The following is a 15520-nucleotide window of genomic DNA, read 5'->3' as shown; positions in this document are numbered from 1 at the left end:
AGGCAGCTGGGAGGAGGAGGGGAACGTCACACTTCGGCATGACAGAGCTTGGTGCTTCTTGGGCGAGCTATTTTTTATAATATTTGTGTTGGTTTTTATTCATTTTGAAAGTTTTATTCATACGTAAGGAGTATTGTCAGATTCCCGTGCCTGTCGGCTGGAAGTGATTTGTAAGTAGAGTTTATTTTTATGCAGAGTTTTCCTCACCTACTGGCCTCGTGTTGTTTTCATTTAAGTTAGGAAAGCAACAGAAGGCACGTCGCACGCTACACTTCGTTTTAAGTCGGTAATAGCAGGAAGATTAAAAGTTAACCGCAGACGCAGCCACAGCCACAGCCACGTGAGTCATTAAACGGGATCGTTTGAGTTTATTAGCTCCCGAGACACTCCCAGTTTAAAAGCCTGAGTGCCCTTTACGGTGTTCTTTGCTCTTATTTATTCAGTACACTAGCAAACTAAGCTAACACGCCTTACAAAACATCATCGTTCTCTCTTATCGGAGTTTTTCCATTTTAACGTGCCTCACAATTTAATCACCGTAACAGAATGGTTAACAAATGTATGTCACTATTGCCGGTGATATATTTTAGTTTATTTTATACAGTCGTACGATTGTATGTTTTTCTGATATTATTGCCATTTTGAGAAAAAAAAAATCCCTATCCCCAATCAGCCAGATTTTCCAATGGCAAATACATAAAGATATTAATGAGCTATATTTTTTCATCCACTTGTAAGTCATTAGTCCTTGGGCAGTTTGTTTTCTCGTATATAAAGTTCAATTGTGGCAAACCACTTTTTAATTTCCAGATTTAGAAAAATGATAGAAGATTGCATCTCAGTGCTTTACTTAGCAATGCTGGATTTTAGTTTTAGGGACCCATGTTCAGTTCAGTCCTGCGGTGCCCTGTGTTGGCTGGGATTGGCTCCAGCAGACCCCCGTGACCCTGTGTTCGGATTCAGCGGGTTGGAAGATGGATGGATGTTCAGTTCATTCATGTAAGATAATTCAGTGTCATGTCCTCATGGATTTTTTCGTACGATTTTGACTTTTGATTGTCACCATCAATTTTTGATTTTTACATTGGCTTCCTGTAGCAGCATCTCCATCCTTCCGTCAATTTTCTGCTGCTTATTTGGGTCTGGCAGTCAGAGCAAAGATGCTCAGACATCTCACTTCCCACCAATTCCTAGGGTTAACTGAGGCATTCCCAGTCTAGCTGGGATTTTTAATCTCTCCAGTTTGTCCTGCAGGACATGTCCATCATTTGTATTGATGTCCGCTCAACAACAACATTTATTTCTATAGCACATTTTCATACAAAAAAGTAGCTCAAAGTGCTTTACATAATGAAGAAAAGAAAAATAAAAGTAAGAAATTAAAATAAGACATTATTTAACATAGAGAAAGAGTAAGGTCCGATGGCCAGGGTGGACAGAAAAAAACAAAAAAAAAACTCCAGACGGCTGGAGAAAAAAATAAAATCTGTAGGGGTTCAGAGGCCACGAGACCACCCAGTCCCCTCTGGGCATTCTACCTAACATAAATGAAATAGTCCTTTTTGTATTTAAGGTTCTCACGGAAGGACTTGATGGTGATGGTCATGCAGACTTCTGGCTTTTAATCCATCAATGTTGGAACATCATGGTGCTTTTTGCGCCACCACCACAAAGAAACCGGAAAAAGAAACAGAATAAAGAGTAGGGGTTAGTACAGATTTTAGAGCCACCATGAATAGTTATTATAATGAATTGGATATACAGAGTATCAGGATTTAAATTAAAGTGAAGTTATGAGAAGGCCATGTTAAAGTAATGTGTTTTCAGCAGTTTTTATAAAGTGTTCAACTGTATTAGCCTGGCGAATTCCTACTGGCAGGCTAATCCAGATTTTAGGTGCCTAACAGCAGAAGGTCGCCTCACCACTTCTTTTAAGTTTTGCTCATGGAATTCGAAGGAGACACTCATTTGAGGATCTGAGGTTGCGATTTGGAATATAAGTTCTGAAATATAAGATGGGACGAGATTATTTAAGGCTTTATAAACCATAAGCAGTATTTTAAAGTCAATCCTGAATGACACAGGTAACCAGTGTAGCGACATCAAAACTGGAGAAATGTGCTCAGATTTTCTTTTCCTAGTTAGGATTCTAGCAGCTGCATTCTGCACTCGTTGCAAACGATTTATGTCTTTTTTGGGTAGTCCTGAGAGGAGTGGGTTACAGTAATCTATCCATCCATCCATTTTCCAACCCGCTGAATCCGAACACAGGGTCACGGGGGTCTGCTGGAGCCAATCCCAGCTAACACAGGGCACAAGGCAGGAAACAATCCTGGGCAGGGTGCCAACCCACCGCAGGACACACACAAACACACCAAGCACACACTAGGGCCAATTTAGAATCGCCAATCCACCTAACCAGCATGTTTTTGGACTGTGGGAGGAAACCGGAGCGCCCGGAGGAAACCCACGCAGACACGGGGAGAACATGCAAACTCCATGCAGGGAGGACCCAGGAAGCGAACCCAGGTCCCCAGGTGTCCCAACTGCAAGGCAGCAGCGCTACCCACTGCGCCACCGTGCCGCCCTACAGTAATCTAGCCGACTGAAAACAAACGCGTGAACTAATTACTCCGCATCTTTCAATGATATAACTTTTGCTATGTTTCTTAAGTGAAAAAATGCTGTCCTAGTGATCTGATGAATATGTGATTTAAAATTCAAATTACAGTCAACAGTTACCCCAAAGCTTTTTACCTCCGTCTTGACTTTTAATCCTAATGCATCCAGTTTGTTTCAAATAGCCTGATTAGAATAGCGCTCAAAGCCTTGTTGTGCTACACTGGTCATGCCATGTTTAGGTTGCTCATATACAGTATATTAAAGCCTCCGATGTAAAACGGTAATATTCATGAAGACTCTTCCTCAGGACATCCCAGAATGTCTAATTGGAGTCTGATTACGTTTCTCTGGATAGAATTTGGCCAAGGAGTTGGGCTTCTGTGTTGATTGTGCGTTCAGGAAGGGGCACAACATTTATGACTATTTTGTCAGCTTTTCTGTACTACTTAAAAAGTGTAACTGCGATTTGCGTTTCTGTCAGGACATTTATGACATTTGATCTTATGAATGGATGCCCAGTTCCTTAATTATTGGGGGCTGCAAACCGTTAAATTTTCATGTTAAACTTGCTCTTTTGCAGGTTAGTTTCACAGAATTGGTTTCCCAGTAACTGAGGTGGATTGCGTTCTTCCTTTCGTTTGGGAACAGACAAAGCCGGAGCCAGTCCCAGGTAGCTGGGTTAGTGAATTATTCAAATCTTCGACCTCATGGATCACGTAATTCTGGCTTAATCTGTTCTGGAAACCTAGGTTTGGCAAACTTCGAGTTTTCCGGAACGGAATTACCTCGGTTTCTGTGAATCTTAGTTTACTTTTTCCAATTTTCAAAATAATCCTGATTCCTGGAACAGACCTCTGACTCCCTGCATCTTATTTGTGGTGATTTTTTGTTTTTTAAACCTGTGTACAATAAACAAAACAACTGGGTAATTTTTATTGGTATTTTAAATGTGCTTCTTGGCACAAAAGAGTACTTGGCTTATCAGATCCTAATTATATCCACCTCATTCCTCTCTATAAAATGGTCTCCATAAAGAGAAAAGCTTGTAATTTAAACATTTGAGTTTCGGACAGGGAACCAGCTGGGTGCCTGCATGGCCGTTTTTGAATGTGCTGACTGGGTCGTGTTTAAAGAATGTTGAACCGATGGATGCCGTAAGATAAGCAGTTACACAAATTTTTGCAAGGATGCCATAATCCTTGTTAAATCGGTCAAAATGTATCCCAACAACAAACTGTGTATTAATTACCATTGTTTTAAAAGAACTTCTAAATAGAACAAACCAGGCATTTCAAACATGTAACAGATGAGAGAGATTTACAGAAGGTCATGAAACGTGACATCATCAGGACAGGACTGAGAATGAACTGTGCACTGACACCCTGGGTTCATTGTGGAATGATTTCAAGGTGATGGCTTGCATACAAAGTAAAAGCAATAATGTGGGATCGACAGGTTTTAATACCATCATTTGGCTCAAGAAGTTTACGAGGGTGATGGAAGGTGCCAGAGCTACGCTTCTGAGTGAGTACTTGGAAGGACAAAGACCCATGTAAGACTGCTGTTTATTGATACATTTTTTTTCTTCTGCTTTTAAAAATATCCACCCTTAACACTTATTTGAGAAGATGATTGATTAAATTTGGTTTGGATCCTAATGTGGTGGACTGGATTCTATAAACAGAGTTAAAGTTGTACTTTTTTAGGTGTTCTATTCTGTTGAGTTGGTAGAGCTCTACAAAGGAGTAATTATTTATAACAGGTGTGGATCCCAGGGGGCACTCCATCTCCCAAAACACCCAACACAAACAGACACAGACACAAGGTGAAAGCACAGAGTCTTTATTTGTGGGAACCTCTTTAAAATAAGCGTTTCCCACCACCACAGCCACAAGTACAAGGGGGGACCCAAAAATAACCGGAATTTTGTTGTTGTTAGGTTGGTACTTGTAGTACGTGGTTGGGCTGCTAGGGCAATCTAGTTACACTCCTCACAAGTCAGTCTGCCAAGTGCCAACAGTCTGGAAGGTTGTGCTTGTGTTCAGTGAATTTTTTTTGTAAAAGTAGTTTTGTGCAAGCGTCGTTTTTTTACGATGGCCGATTATCGTGAGCAACGCGCGGCAGTGAAATTTTGTTTTCTTCTTGAAAAAAGTGTTGCAGAAACTATTGTTAGAAACGGTATGACAACCCTGAACCACCCACCCTACTCACCGGATTTAGCTCCGTGTGATTTCTTTTTGTTCCCTCGGATGGAAAAAAAAGACTTGAAAGGAAGGCATTTTGCTGACGTCGAAGAGGTAAAACAAGAAACGACCAGAGCGTTAATGGGCATTACTTCAGACGAATTTAAAAAAATGTTTCGAACAATGGAACAAACGGTTAGATAAGTGTATTTCCGCCAATGGAGAGTACTTTGAAGGAGACTAATTGTAGTTTGTACAGAAAATTTAATTAAACGCGTTTTAAAAATATTTCCGGTTATTTTTGGGTCCCCCCTCGCAAGATAGCACACTCTTTGTCATCTTTCTCTCTCTGTGTCACTCTTCCACTGCCTCCTTCACTCCTCCTAGCAAGCTTTGTCTGCCTTCCTCTCGACTCTGGCTTCTTGAATGAAGTGATGCGGACCTTTTTATGCTGCACCCGGGAGCATTTCGGGTGTCCCATGAGCATGATCCGGACATACTCCCAGGTGTGGTGGAAGCCTGATGTAGTGAGGCTCTTGCGGCACTCACGGGACCCGACAGGGCTGTGCTGAACTCCAAGTCCCATGTAAACCTGTGGGAATCTGAGACACCACTGCAGCCTGGGGTGGGGCTGCCATCTAGCGCTCTGCGGGAGGAAATGCCATATGCATGCCCATTTCCCCCAGACCTTCCATTACAGAAGTGCCCCGACTGTCGTTCACACAGGCTAACTTTTTATTGCAATGCAGAACGAATCTGTAAGAAGCGAAATAAAACGGCTTTTCACTGTAAAGAAACTCTGTTGTTTTAAAGTGGACAAATCTGTTATAGAAGTAAATGCGACAACAGATTCAATAAAAGGCTTAAAATGTATACAGTAATCCCTCCTCCATCGCGGGGGTTGCGTTCCAGAGCCACCCGCGAAATAAGAAAATCCGCGAAGTAGATGGTTATTTTTATATTGTCATGCTTGGGTCACAGATTTGCGCAGAAACACAGGAGGTTGTAGAGAGACAGGAACGTTATTCAAACACTGCAAACAAACATTTGTCTCTTTTTCAAAAGTTTAAACTGTGCTCCATGACAAGACGGAGATGACAGTTCTGTCTCACAATTAAAAGAATGCAAACATATCTTCCTCTTCAAAGGAGTGCGCGTCAGGAGCACTGAATGTCAGAAAGTGAGAGAAAACCAAACAAATCAATAGGGCTGTTTGGCTTTTAAGTATGCGAAGCACCGCCGGTACAAAGCTGTTGAAGGCGGCAGCTCACACCCCCTCCGTCAGGAGCAGGGAGGGAGAGAGAGAGAGAGAGAGACAGACAGACAGACAGAGGAAAACAAACAGTGAAAAATCAATACGTGCCCTTTGAGCTTTTAAGTATGCGAAGCACCGTGCAGCATGTCGTTTCAGGAAGCAGCTGCACACAGAAGGTAGCAACGTGAAGATAATCTTTCAGCATTTTTAGACGAGCGTCCGTATCGTCTAGGTGTGCGAACAGCCCCCCTGCTCACATCCCCTACATCAGGATCAGAGAAAGTCAGCGCGAGAGAGAGAGAGAAACAAAAGTAAGTTGGGTAGCTTCTCAGCCATCTGCCAATAGCGTCCCTTGTATGAAATCAACTGGGCAAACCAACTGAGGAAGCATGTACCAGAAATTAAAAGACCCATTGTCCTCAGAAATCCGTGAACCAGCAAAAAATCCGCGATATTTATTTAAATATGCTTACATATAAAATCCGCGATGGAGTGAAGCCGCGAAAGGCGAAGCGCGATATAGCGGGGGATCACTATATGTTGGTTTCAGAGCTTTAGCATTAAGAACAAAGACTGTCTGCATAACCGGGTATTTTGAGGAAGGTTTTATGCATCCATTTAAATAAAAACAATAAACTGCATTTTGATTTTTTTTTTTTTTTTTTTGGTCTGGTTTGCATGTTTCTCTCATATTCGTGCTGCATTCCCGTGATGAGTGACGTTCTCTACTACAACTCCAAAACATGTTATCTGGACAGTTGTGTTACAAGAGAAGACATTCTTGTTCTGCTAATTTTATATCTTAATATTTCCATTCTATTTTTTTTTTATTCAGGGAAGAGCCAGGATGTCCAGATACTTTACTAGACTTAAGAAACAGAGACACTATTCTTGGTTTGGGAAGGATTCTTTGATCGACAGAAAGTTACAAGTTGCTATCTACGAGTGAGTGTGTTGGTTTTATTTTGTGTGTCATTTGTCTGTTTTTCGCTCTGGTTATTATGGTAACTGTTGGGAACAATTGCACTTTATAACCTTGTTTTAGTGTCAGTGCAGTTCTGTTTATTTTTGCATAATGTTTTTCACTAAGTGCAGGTGCAGAACGCTGTAACAAGTTCTCAGTTAAAATGTATAAGTTGTACAAATTATTAAATACTGAAGTCTTATTATATTTGTTTTGTTTATACTGGATATATTTGCACGAATGTTTTCCTTGCTAGTGAAGAATTCCTAAAAATCACTTTTTTTTTGGCAGGTAGGAGCACAAAATGGGTTTGAGAAGATTATTAACTCTTGTTTAATAAAATAAGAAAACCTTAATTTTTTTCAATACATAACACCTTATATTCCAGCAGCTACAAGAGAGATATCAGGCACGGGTAAAATGAGCGTCAAAAGAATTCTCCAAGTCCAAAAGTTTGTTTTTAAAGGTATTTAGTGAAATGAAGAAGCGTTTCCACGAGAATTAAAGGATTTGTTGTTTGGTGTAAGTGAAATCCACATACGCAAGCAGCCGAGATGCAAAGTGGCTGGCACGTGGCACAGACCTTGGGGTTGGCGAGTGATGGATGAAGTATTTATTAAGTATTTATTAAGTTAAAAGCAAATAATCCACACAAGAATAAAAGAAAAAATAATTACACACGTAGAATAAAAGGCAAAAAAAAGGGGAAAATGTATCTTCTATAAACGTAGCTTTTCTTGAAAGACTTATTTCTCTACTTAAAGATTCTTAGTTTCTTCTTCTGTATGCTTTTACGTGCGGCACAACACATAAATTAAGTGCTGTTTTCTTACGTATTTACTTCACACACTCAAAAGGCTCGTAAGCCGGTTGGCACATAGGCAAGTGCCCAGGCACGGTCACGTGCTGTCACGGTTAAAAACCGTATGCCTCTGCACCTTATACAAGGCAAGGCTGTCGCTAACTAACTGAAGAATAATGTTTACTCCAAGCTGTTAGAAATGGCAAGAATATACCAATACGATTCATTTATGGGGATTATAGGAACCTCCCATAGTTTATGCATTGCCATCTAATAAATATTCATCTATAGAACAAAGAAAATGGCTCTTACATCTCTATTTTAATAAAAAAAAATCCTGAGACGAGACTTTTTAGCCTAGGACGAGACATGACTTTTTCAGAGAGATACTTTCACGTCCCGCGAGACGAGACTTTGTGACAAGAGATTTAACCATGCCCGGGACCGGAAATAAAATACAAAGAGTAGATGATAAAGTAGAATGTCGTAAAGACGTTCAAAAACGTTGGCACGATACACACACAGAGCAGATTAGAGATTATGAAAGTACTAAAATTTGAAAGTCTCAAAAAACTGATACTAAAGATCGCATTAGCGCAAACAAATGGAAATTATTACTCGGTGAAATAACGGAACAGCGAAAAGAAATCGAATATATTGTTCGGCTTTAAAGTTTAAGTCGGAGACTTGTAGATCGTCTAATTTGTGTTGCCATCAGGGAAAAGTAGCGTTTCTTCCCAATGAAGAGGTGTATCCACGAGAATTAAAAGATTTGTTGTTTGGTGAAAGTGAAATCCACATACTCGAGCGGCAGAGATGCAAAGTGGCAGGCACGTGGCACAGGCCTTGGAGTTGGAGAGTGATGGATGAAGTATTTATAAATGGAACAGGTTTGCACCCGAGTCTTGTGAGGTTCACTCTGTCAAAACCTGCATAAGTTAGACTTTATAGATTTTATACTAATCGTGTGTGGTTAGATTTTTAGTTTAACTGTTTGTAGAGTTCACTATTTATGATGTCTCTGCTCTGTGTTTTTTCTCCCCCCTATCCAGAGGTCTTTGTGTGAAATCGGAAGACAGCAACACAATCATAAGAACTGGAGATTTTATTTTAATAGAAGGAGACCATGAAGAAAATCCTTATGTTGCAAGGCTGCTCAAACTATATGATGATGGTTAGTCTTCTTGTGATGCTGTGTTGAGTTTACTTATCAATCTTGGCCTTCTTGACTGGCCAGCATGTTCCTAGACTTTCTCTGTCTCAGTTTTAAAGAAGTGTTTAGTAAATAAATAAGTATTCATTTTCAACAGTAGACCTTGAGTATAATTATTGTCGTTTAAATGGAACACTCTTCTTTTAATAATTTTTGATAAATCGTAACAACAACAACATTTATTTATATAGCACATTTTCATACAAAAAGTAGCTCAAAGTGCTTTACATAATGAAGAAAAGAAAAATAAAAGACAAAATAAGAAATTAAAATAAGACAACATTAGTTAACATAGAAAGGAGTAAGGTCCGATGGCCAGGGTGGACAGAAAAAACAAAAAAAAAAACTCCAGAAGGCTGGAGAAAAAAATAAAATCTGTAGGGGTTCCAGGCCACGAGACCACCCAGTCCCCTCTGGGCATTCTACCTAACATAAATGAAATAGTCCTCTTTGTAGTTAGGGTTCTCACGGAGTCACTTGATGCTGATGGTCATACAGACTTCTGGCTTTTAATCCATCCATCATTGTTGGAACATCATGGTGCTTTCGGTAGATGGTGGCCACCACCAACAGGACACCGGAAAAGGAAACAGAAGAGAGTGTAGGGGTTAGTACAGATTTTGAATGAATAGTTATTATAATGAATTGGATATACAGAGTATCAAGATTAAATTACAGTGAAGTTATGAGAAGGCCATGTTACAGTAATGTGTTTTCAGCAGTTTTTTTAAAGTGCTCCACTGTATTAGCCTGGCGAATTCCTACTGGCAGGCTATTCCAGATTTTAGGTGCATAACAGCAGAAGGCCGCCTCACCACTTCTTTTAAGTTTTGCTCTTGGAATTCTAAGGAGACACTCATTTGAGGATCTGAGGTTGCGATTTGGAATATAAGACGTCAGACATTCCGATATATAAGACGGGGCGAGATTATTTAAGGCTTTATAAACCATAAGCAGAATTTTAAAGTCAATTCTGAATGACACAGGTAACCAGTGTAGTGACATCAAAACTGGAGAAATGTGTTCGGATTTTCTTTTCCTGGTAAGGATTCTAGCAGCTGCATTCTGCACTCGTTGCAAACGATTGATGTCTTTTTTGGGTAGTCCTGAGAGGAGTGCGTTACAGTAATCTAGCCGACTGAAAACAAACGCATGAACTAATTTCCATTCAAAACCATTCAAAAAAAAAACAATGCGGACACCGCCTTCTCAAAAGAAAAGAATTGCATTGCTGACTCGTTGTACTGTGTTATATATAAATAATAAAATATAATCATACAGTGGTGTGAAAAACTATTTGCCCCCTTCCTGATTTCTTATTCTTTTGCATGTTTGTCACACAAAATGTTTCTGATCATCAAACACATTTAACCATTAGTCAAATATAACACAAGTAAACACAAAATGCAGTTTTTAAATGATGGTGTTTATTATTTAGGGAGAAAAAAAATCCAAACCTACATGGCCCTGTGTGAAAAAGTAATTGCCCCCTTGTTAAAAAATAACCTAACTGTGGTGTATCACACCTGAGTTCAATTTCCGTAGCCACCCCCAGGCCTGATTACTGTCACACCTGTTTCAATCAAGAAATCACTTAAATAGGAGCTGCCTGACACAGAGAAGTAGACCAAAAGCACCTCAAAAGCTAGACATCATGCCAAGATCCAAAGAAATTCAGGAACAAATGAGAACAGAAGTAATTGAGATCTATCAGTCTGGTAAAGGTTATAAAGCCATTTCTAAAGCTTTGGGACTCCAGCGAACCACAGTGAGAGCCATTATCCACAAATGGCAAAAACATGGAACAGTGGTGAACCTTCCCAGGAGTGGCCGGCCGACCAAAATTACCCCAAGAGCGCAGAGACGACTCATCCGAGAGGTCACAAAAGACCCCAGGACAACGTCTAAAGAACTGCAGGCCTCACTTGCCTCAATTAAGGTCAGTGTTCACGACTCCACCATAAGAAAGAGACTGGGCAAAAACGGCCTGCATGGCAGATGTCCAAGACGCAAACCACTGTTAAGCAAAAAGAACATTAGGGCTCGTCTCAATTTTGCTAAGAAACATCTCAATGATTGCCAAGACTTTTGGGAAAATACCTTGTGGACTGATGAGTCAAAAGTTGAACTTTTTGGAAGGCAAATGTCCCGTTACATCTGGCGTAAAAGGAACACAGCATTTCAGAAAAAGAACATCATACCAACAGTAAAATATGGTGGTGGTAGTGTGATGGTCTGGGGTTGTTTTGCTGCTTCAGGACCTGGAAGGCTTGCTGTGATAGATGGAACCATGAATTCTACTGTCTACCAAAAAATCCTGAAGGAGAATGTCCGGCCATCTGTTCGTCAACTCAAGCTGAAGCGATCTTGGGTGCTGCAACAGGACAATGACCCAAAACACACCAGCAAATCCACCTCTGAATGGCTGAAGAAAAACAAAATGAAGACTTTGGAGTGGCCTAGTCAAAGTCCTGACCTGAAACCAATTGAGATGCTATGGCATGACCTTAAAAAGGCGGTTCATGCTAGAAAACCCTCAAATAAAGCTGAATTACAACAATTTTGCAAAGATGAGTGAGCCAAAATTCCTCCAGAGCGCTGTAAAAGACTCATTGCAAGTTATCGCAAACGCTTGATTGCAGTTATTGCTGCTAAGGGTGGCCCAACCAGTTATTAGGTTCAGGGGGCAATTACTTTTTCACACAGGGCCATTGTAGGTTTGGATTTTTTTTTCTCCCTAAATAATAAAAACCACCATTTACAAACTGCATTTTGTGTTTACTTGTGTTATATTTGACTAATGGTTAAATGTGTTTGATGATCAGAAACATTTTGTGTGACAAACATGCAAAAGAATAAGAAATCAGGAAGGGGGCAAATAGTTTTTCACACCACTGTATATACTCGTGGATAAAGTGGGACATGATTTTACAGTAAAATTTCTGGTATTTTATAATGTCGCTCATATGAGTCGAATGTATAAAACTCATGCTATTGGTCCAAGGGTTTATGATAGGCTAATGCCCACCTGAGAGAGTAACCACAGAGCACATGGCCTTTCTTTTTCTATGTGGGTGCGTCAATGCGCTGTACCAGCATGTGCTCCTAACCTCTCTCTCTCTTTATTGTGCCTACGTGACCACACGGTGATACCCGAACTATTCTGAAGCGACGTTTGCACTGTTTTGTGGTTTTTTTTTTTTTTTTTGTATCTCACACCCTCGTACACCTTTATCATAAGAGCATCCCATATCTACAATGGAGCGTTCGATCAGAAGAAAATATGAAGCTGGTTTTAAATTAAATATCATTGAAGTAGCAAAAGAAATTGGTAACTGCACTGCTGCAACAAAATTTGATGCATCTGAGAAACTGGTGTGAGATTGGAGGAGGCAAGAAGATGAAAAAAAAAAAAAATTAAGTGTCGTATTTTTGAACGGGCGAATAAAGTCGGGGTTGGATTTTATGATCGATTTTTCAGGTTTTAAGACCCAACTTATATGTGAGCATATACGGTATATATAATTTTGCATCATATCATCATAGTGCTTTACATTGTGGTGCGATTATGTGCCTGTCATGTTTCAGTAATTGTTGACATATTTGTTTGTTGTAGGCAGCGGCTCTTCTGGCAAGCGAGCTGAGGTGCAGTGGTTTGTTCGCATCAATGAAATACCCTTCAGCAAACATAAAGTGCTTGGCAGAGAGCCATACGCACAGGAGGTGTTTTTCTACAACATCAAGAACTGTGACTCTGATATTGATGCAGAGACGATCATCTGCACAGCCCAGGTGAGTTTTAGACCCTGAAATGGTGGCTCCTTCACAAGACCTGCTTTCCATTTTTTTTAGGTGGTTGAATGCATTAAAGTTACTGCTTTTGCTTCAATATGGGGATTATGTTTGTTTTTTTTTTTATACCTGTTGTTCTGAGGTTCCCAACAGATTGTCTGGAATGGTGGATCAACTTGGTTGCAAGTCTTGGTGTTTAGTCTGATTCGCTAGGAGCTTTCTTAAAACGGCGTTTAATAGGCAACTTGTACTGGATATACAGATTACCGTTTAACTGTGTTATCTGTCTAAAACTGATAGTGTGCAGCAGTGATTTTTGAAAAGAGAAACTGAGCATTGCTCGTGACCTTGAGTGGCATTTATGATTCTCTATCATCAAAAGCAGTATGTAGAGTTTTAGACTGTATTATAATAGAAGGATATCGCAGATTAAAGAGCTTAAGAAAATTCAGAGTAGAGACTTGATATGGAGCTATGGACTGAGGCTCTGAAATGTTTGCAGCTTTTAAAATTGCGCCACTCCTAATAAAATGGGGCCTTTTGCAATGATCTTCAGTCATTCTTTATAACCTATAACCAACAGCTGCATCACAAGATGGCACAATTCTTTCAGTCTTCCATTTGTAGATTACATCAGTTTGTCTCATCTTTCACTCACTTGCTCTCTGCTGGTTTAACATTTGTTCTCTTTGTTCACTTTGGTTGGCTGGTTCCACCCTACATTTTTAGGGTATTAGAACAGAAGTGTTTTATTTATGAATTCCCTTCCCAGGGGTGTGGAAATCAAATTTTTTTCTACTTGTCTACGGACAAGTAAACTTAGAAAATCCACTTGTCCGCCAGTTAAATTCACTTGTCCATAAACAAATAACAAAAGTGAAAAATAGTTTATTTTTTCTGATCTCTTTTATTGATACCAAAACTGCCTTCCATTTTAAAACTGAAAAAAGTTCTTTCAGGGAGTAGTATTTTGCCACCTTGCTCTAGAACATTTTATAAAAGATTCCCTTATCATTTTAACTCACTAATAAACAATGCCTTCATTATAGCTACACTAGTTCTGTTTCACATACTACAGTTACAGTGAAGATTTTTATAGATATTTCATAACCTTTGGAAACCGTTAGAATGTTTTGTTCTTTATTTTTAATAAACTGACAGCGCGAAATCAACTTGTTTTATATGAAATATTCGCTAATCAAAAACGATCTATTGACAGCTCATCAAAATTGATGTTGTCACGCAATAAATTTCTTCACTCCTCAATATATCACAACCTACATGAAATCGCAAATTTCAGGAAAGATTAACTGCCTAACAAGCTTTCTTATGTGGTGAAAACAATTGTATTGTAAGTAAAATGACTGCATTTTTATGTAAAAACAATGAATTTTATCAATCTTCTTCTATAATACGCTACTGTGGCTGTTTGTTTGTCTGTCCGTCCAGGATTTTAAATCACCTGTAGCTCGCAAACCATTTCACCTTTTGACTTGAAATTTGGTATACATACAGTATACTACGTGACGTCTACTATCCGCTTTCGGGGTGATGATTTGTATTACTCTTTATTTTTATTTTATTTTATTGTTGAATAAACTCTCGGCCGTGCGCAGCAGGGCCGCGCATGCGTATGGGAGCCGTTCTCATTCCCCACCACCTTCGCTAATCATTCTTGAGGCAGATTGAAGACTTAAGTGCCAGTTTAAGTGAAAAATTAAAGAAAACGTACTAAGTAATTGCAACACAAAAACTAACTTAATCAGTTTTAACGCAAAAAGATGCCGACGAAAGAAGAGAAGCAGCGGGCCGCTAGGGTGGAGAAAAGAAGGGCTGCTCAGGAAGGAACAAGCACATCAACCTCTGAGCAAACGTATGCTAAACGTACAGAGAAAGAGGATGAAAACTATGAATGCTCAAGTCAAGTGTGTTTATTCACTGCATGTTATCTATCGTGCAGTACGCCGTTACTGGTAATATATAAAAGTTATTGATTATAATGAAAAATCATCATATTACATCGTAATGTCGGCATGAAAAAAATGACCGCATCTCCAAGTGTGTAAGTATTAGGGTAAAATACTTATGTAAGACCGTAAGAGTGCTTCCACTTTGAAAAATCAGCTGCCATTTTGTAAACAATATTGAAGACCAATTTGAGACATGAAGAACATGCCTAAGTGGACTGTTTCTGCACAAAGTATGTACCCAAATGTTTAAAATGTGAAAGTAGTGGTAAAATGTGCCCTGCACAGCACATATAATATTTTTTCTCCAGAAAATTGCACTTGTCCGCGGACAACTGAAACCAGAAAAACACGCTTGTCCGACGTTCAATTTACCCGTGTCGGACGAGTCGGGCATTGGATTTCCGCACCCCTGCTTCCTGATGCCAAACTTCTTTAGTTGCCTTTTACGACGTGTAAGTGGTATGGCGATCGTATACATCTCTAGTCGATTACATTACGTACGATTGGAAACTCACAAATAACACAGATATGATGAAATTTGTAGACAATTTGGGTGATTAACCTATGGATGCATAACGTTGTTGTATTGGGCAAATCATCATCAGTTCTAGTCTACTGTTCCATTTCCAATTTGTCCATATACTTTGACCAAAACAAATGTTTCTGTTACATAATTCTATCCCAAATGTGCAGAGTTTATTTAAACTGTGCTGCCTTGG

At 39.5% G+C, this 15520-nt stretch overlaps 2 protein-coding genes and 1 long non-coding RNA gene across 3 annotated transcripts in view; 2 read left to right on the top strand and 1 right to left on the bottom strand.

Moving 5' to 3' along the window:
- Positions 1–15520, top strand: part of LOC127529390 (uncharacterized) — a 706297-nt gene that overhangs the window by 323164 nt on the left and 367613 nt on the right. The window contains exon 2 of the long non-coding RNA XR_007936068.1: positions 2085–2198. This is a non-coding gene — a long non-coding RNA (uncharacterized LOC127529390). The remainder of the gene's footprint in view (positions 1–2084; positions 2199–15520) is intronic.
- The window catches only part of mpl (MPL proto-oncogene, thrombopoietin receptor), a 522581-nt gene that overhangs the window by 336363 nt on the left and 170698 nt on the right, over positions 1–15520 (bottom strand). The gene's annotated exons all lie outside the window — the stretch shown is intronic.
- The window catches only part of orc1 (origin recognition complex, subunit 1), an 89094-nt gene continuing 73586 nt past the window's right edge, over positions 13–15520 (top strand). The window contains exons 1-4 of the mRNA XM_028810858.2: positions 13–170; positions 6896–7005; positions 8879–9000; positions 12656–12831. Coding sequence (XP_028666691.2) covers positions 6908–7005; positions 8879–9000; positions 12656–12831 — 396 coding nt within the window. The 5' untranslated portion in view covers positions 13–170; positions 6896–6907. The remainder of the gene's footprint in view (positions 171–6895; positions 7006–8878; positions 9001–12655; positions 12832–15520) is intronic.

The sequence above is a fragment of the Erpetoichthys calabaricus genome, chromosome 10 (genome assembly GCF_900747795.2).
Source record: "Erpetoichthys calabaricus chromosome 10, fErpCal1.3, whole genome shotgun sequence".
NCBI lineage: Eukaryota > Metazoa > Chordata > Cladistia > Polypteriformes > Polypteridae > Erpetoichthys > Erpetoichthys calabaricus.
Note: the sequence above shows the minus strand (reverse complement) of the source record. Positions and strands in the feature narration are given on the sequence as shown.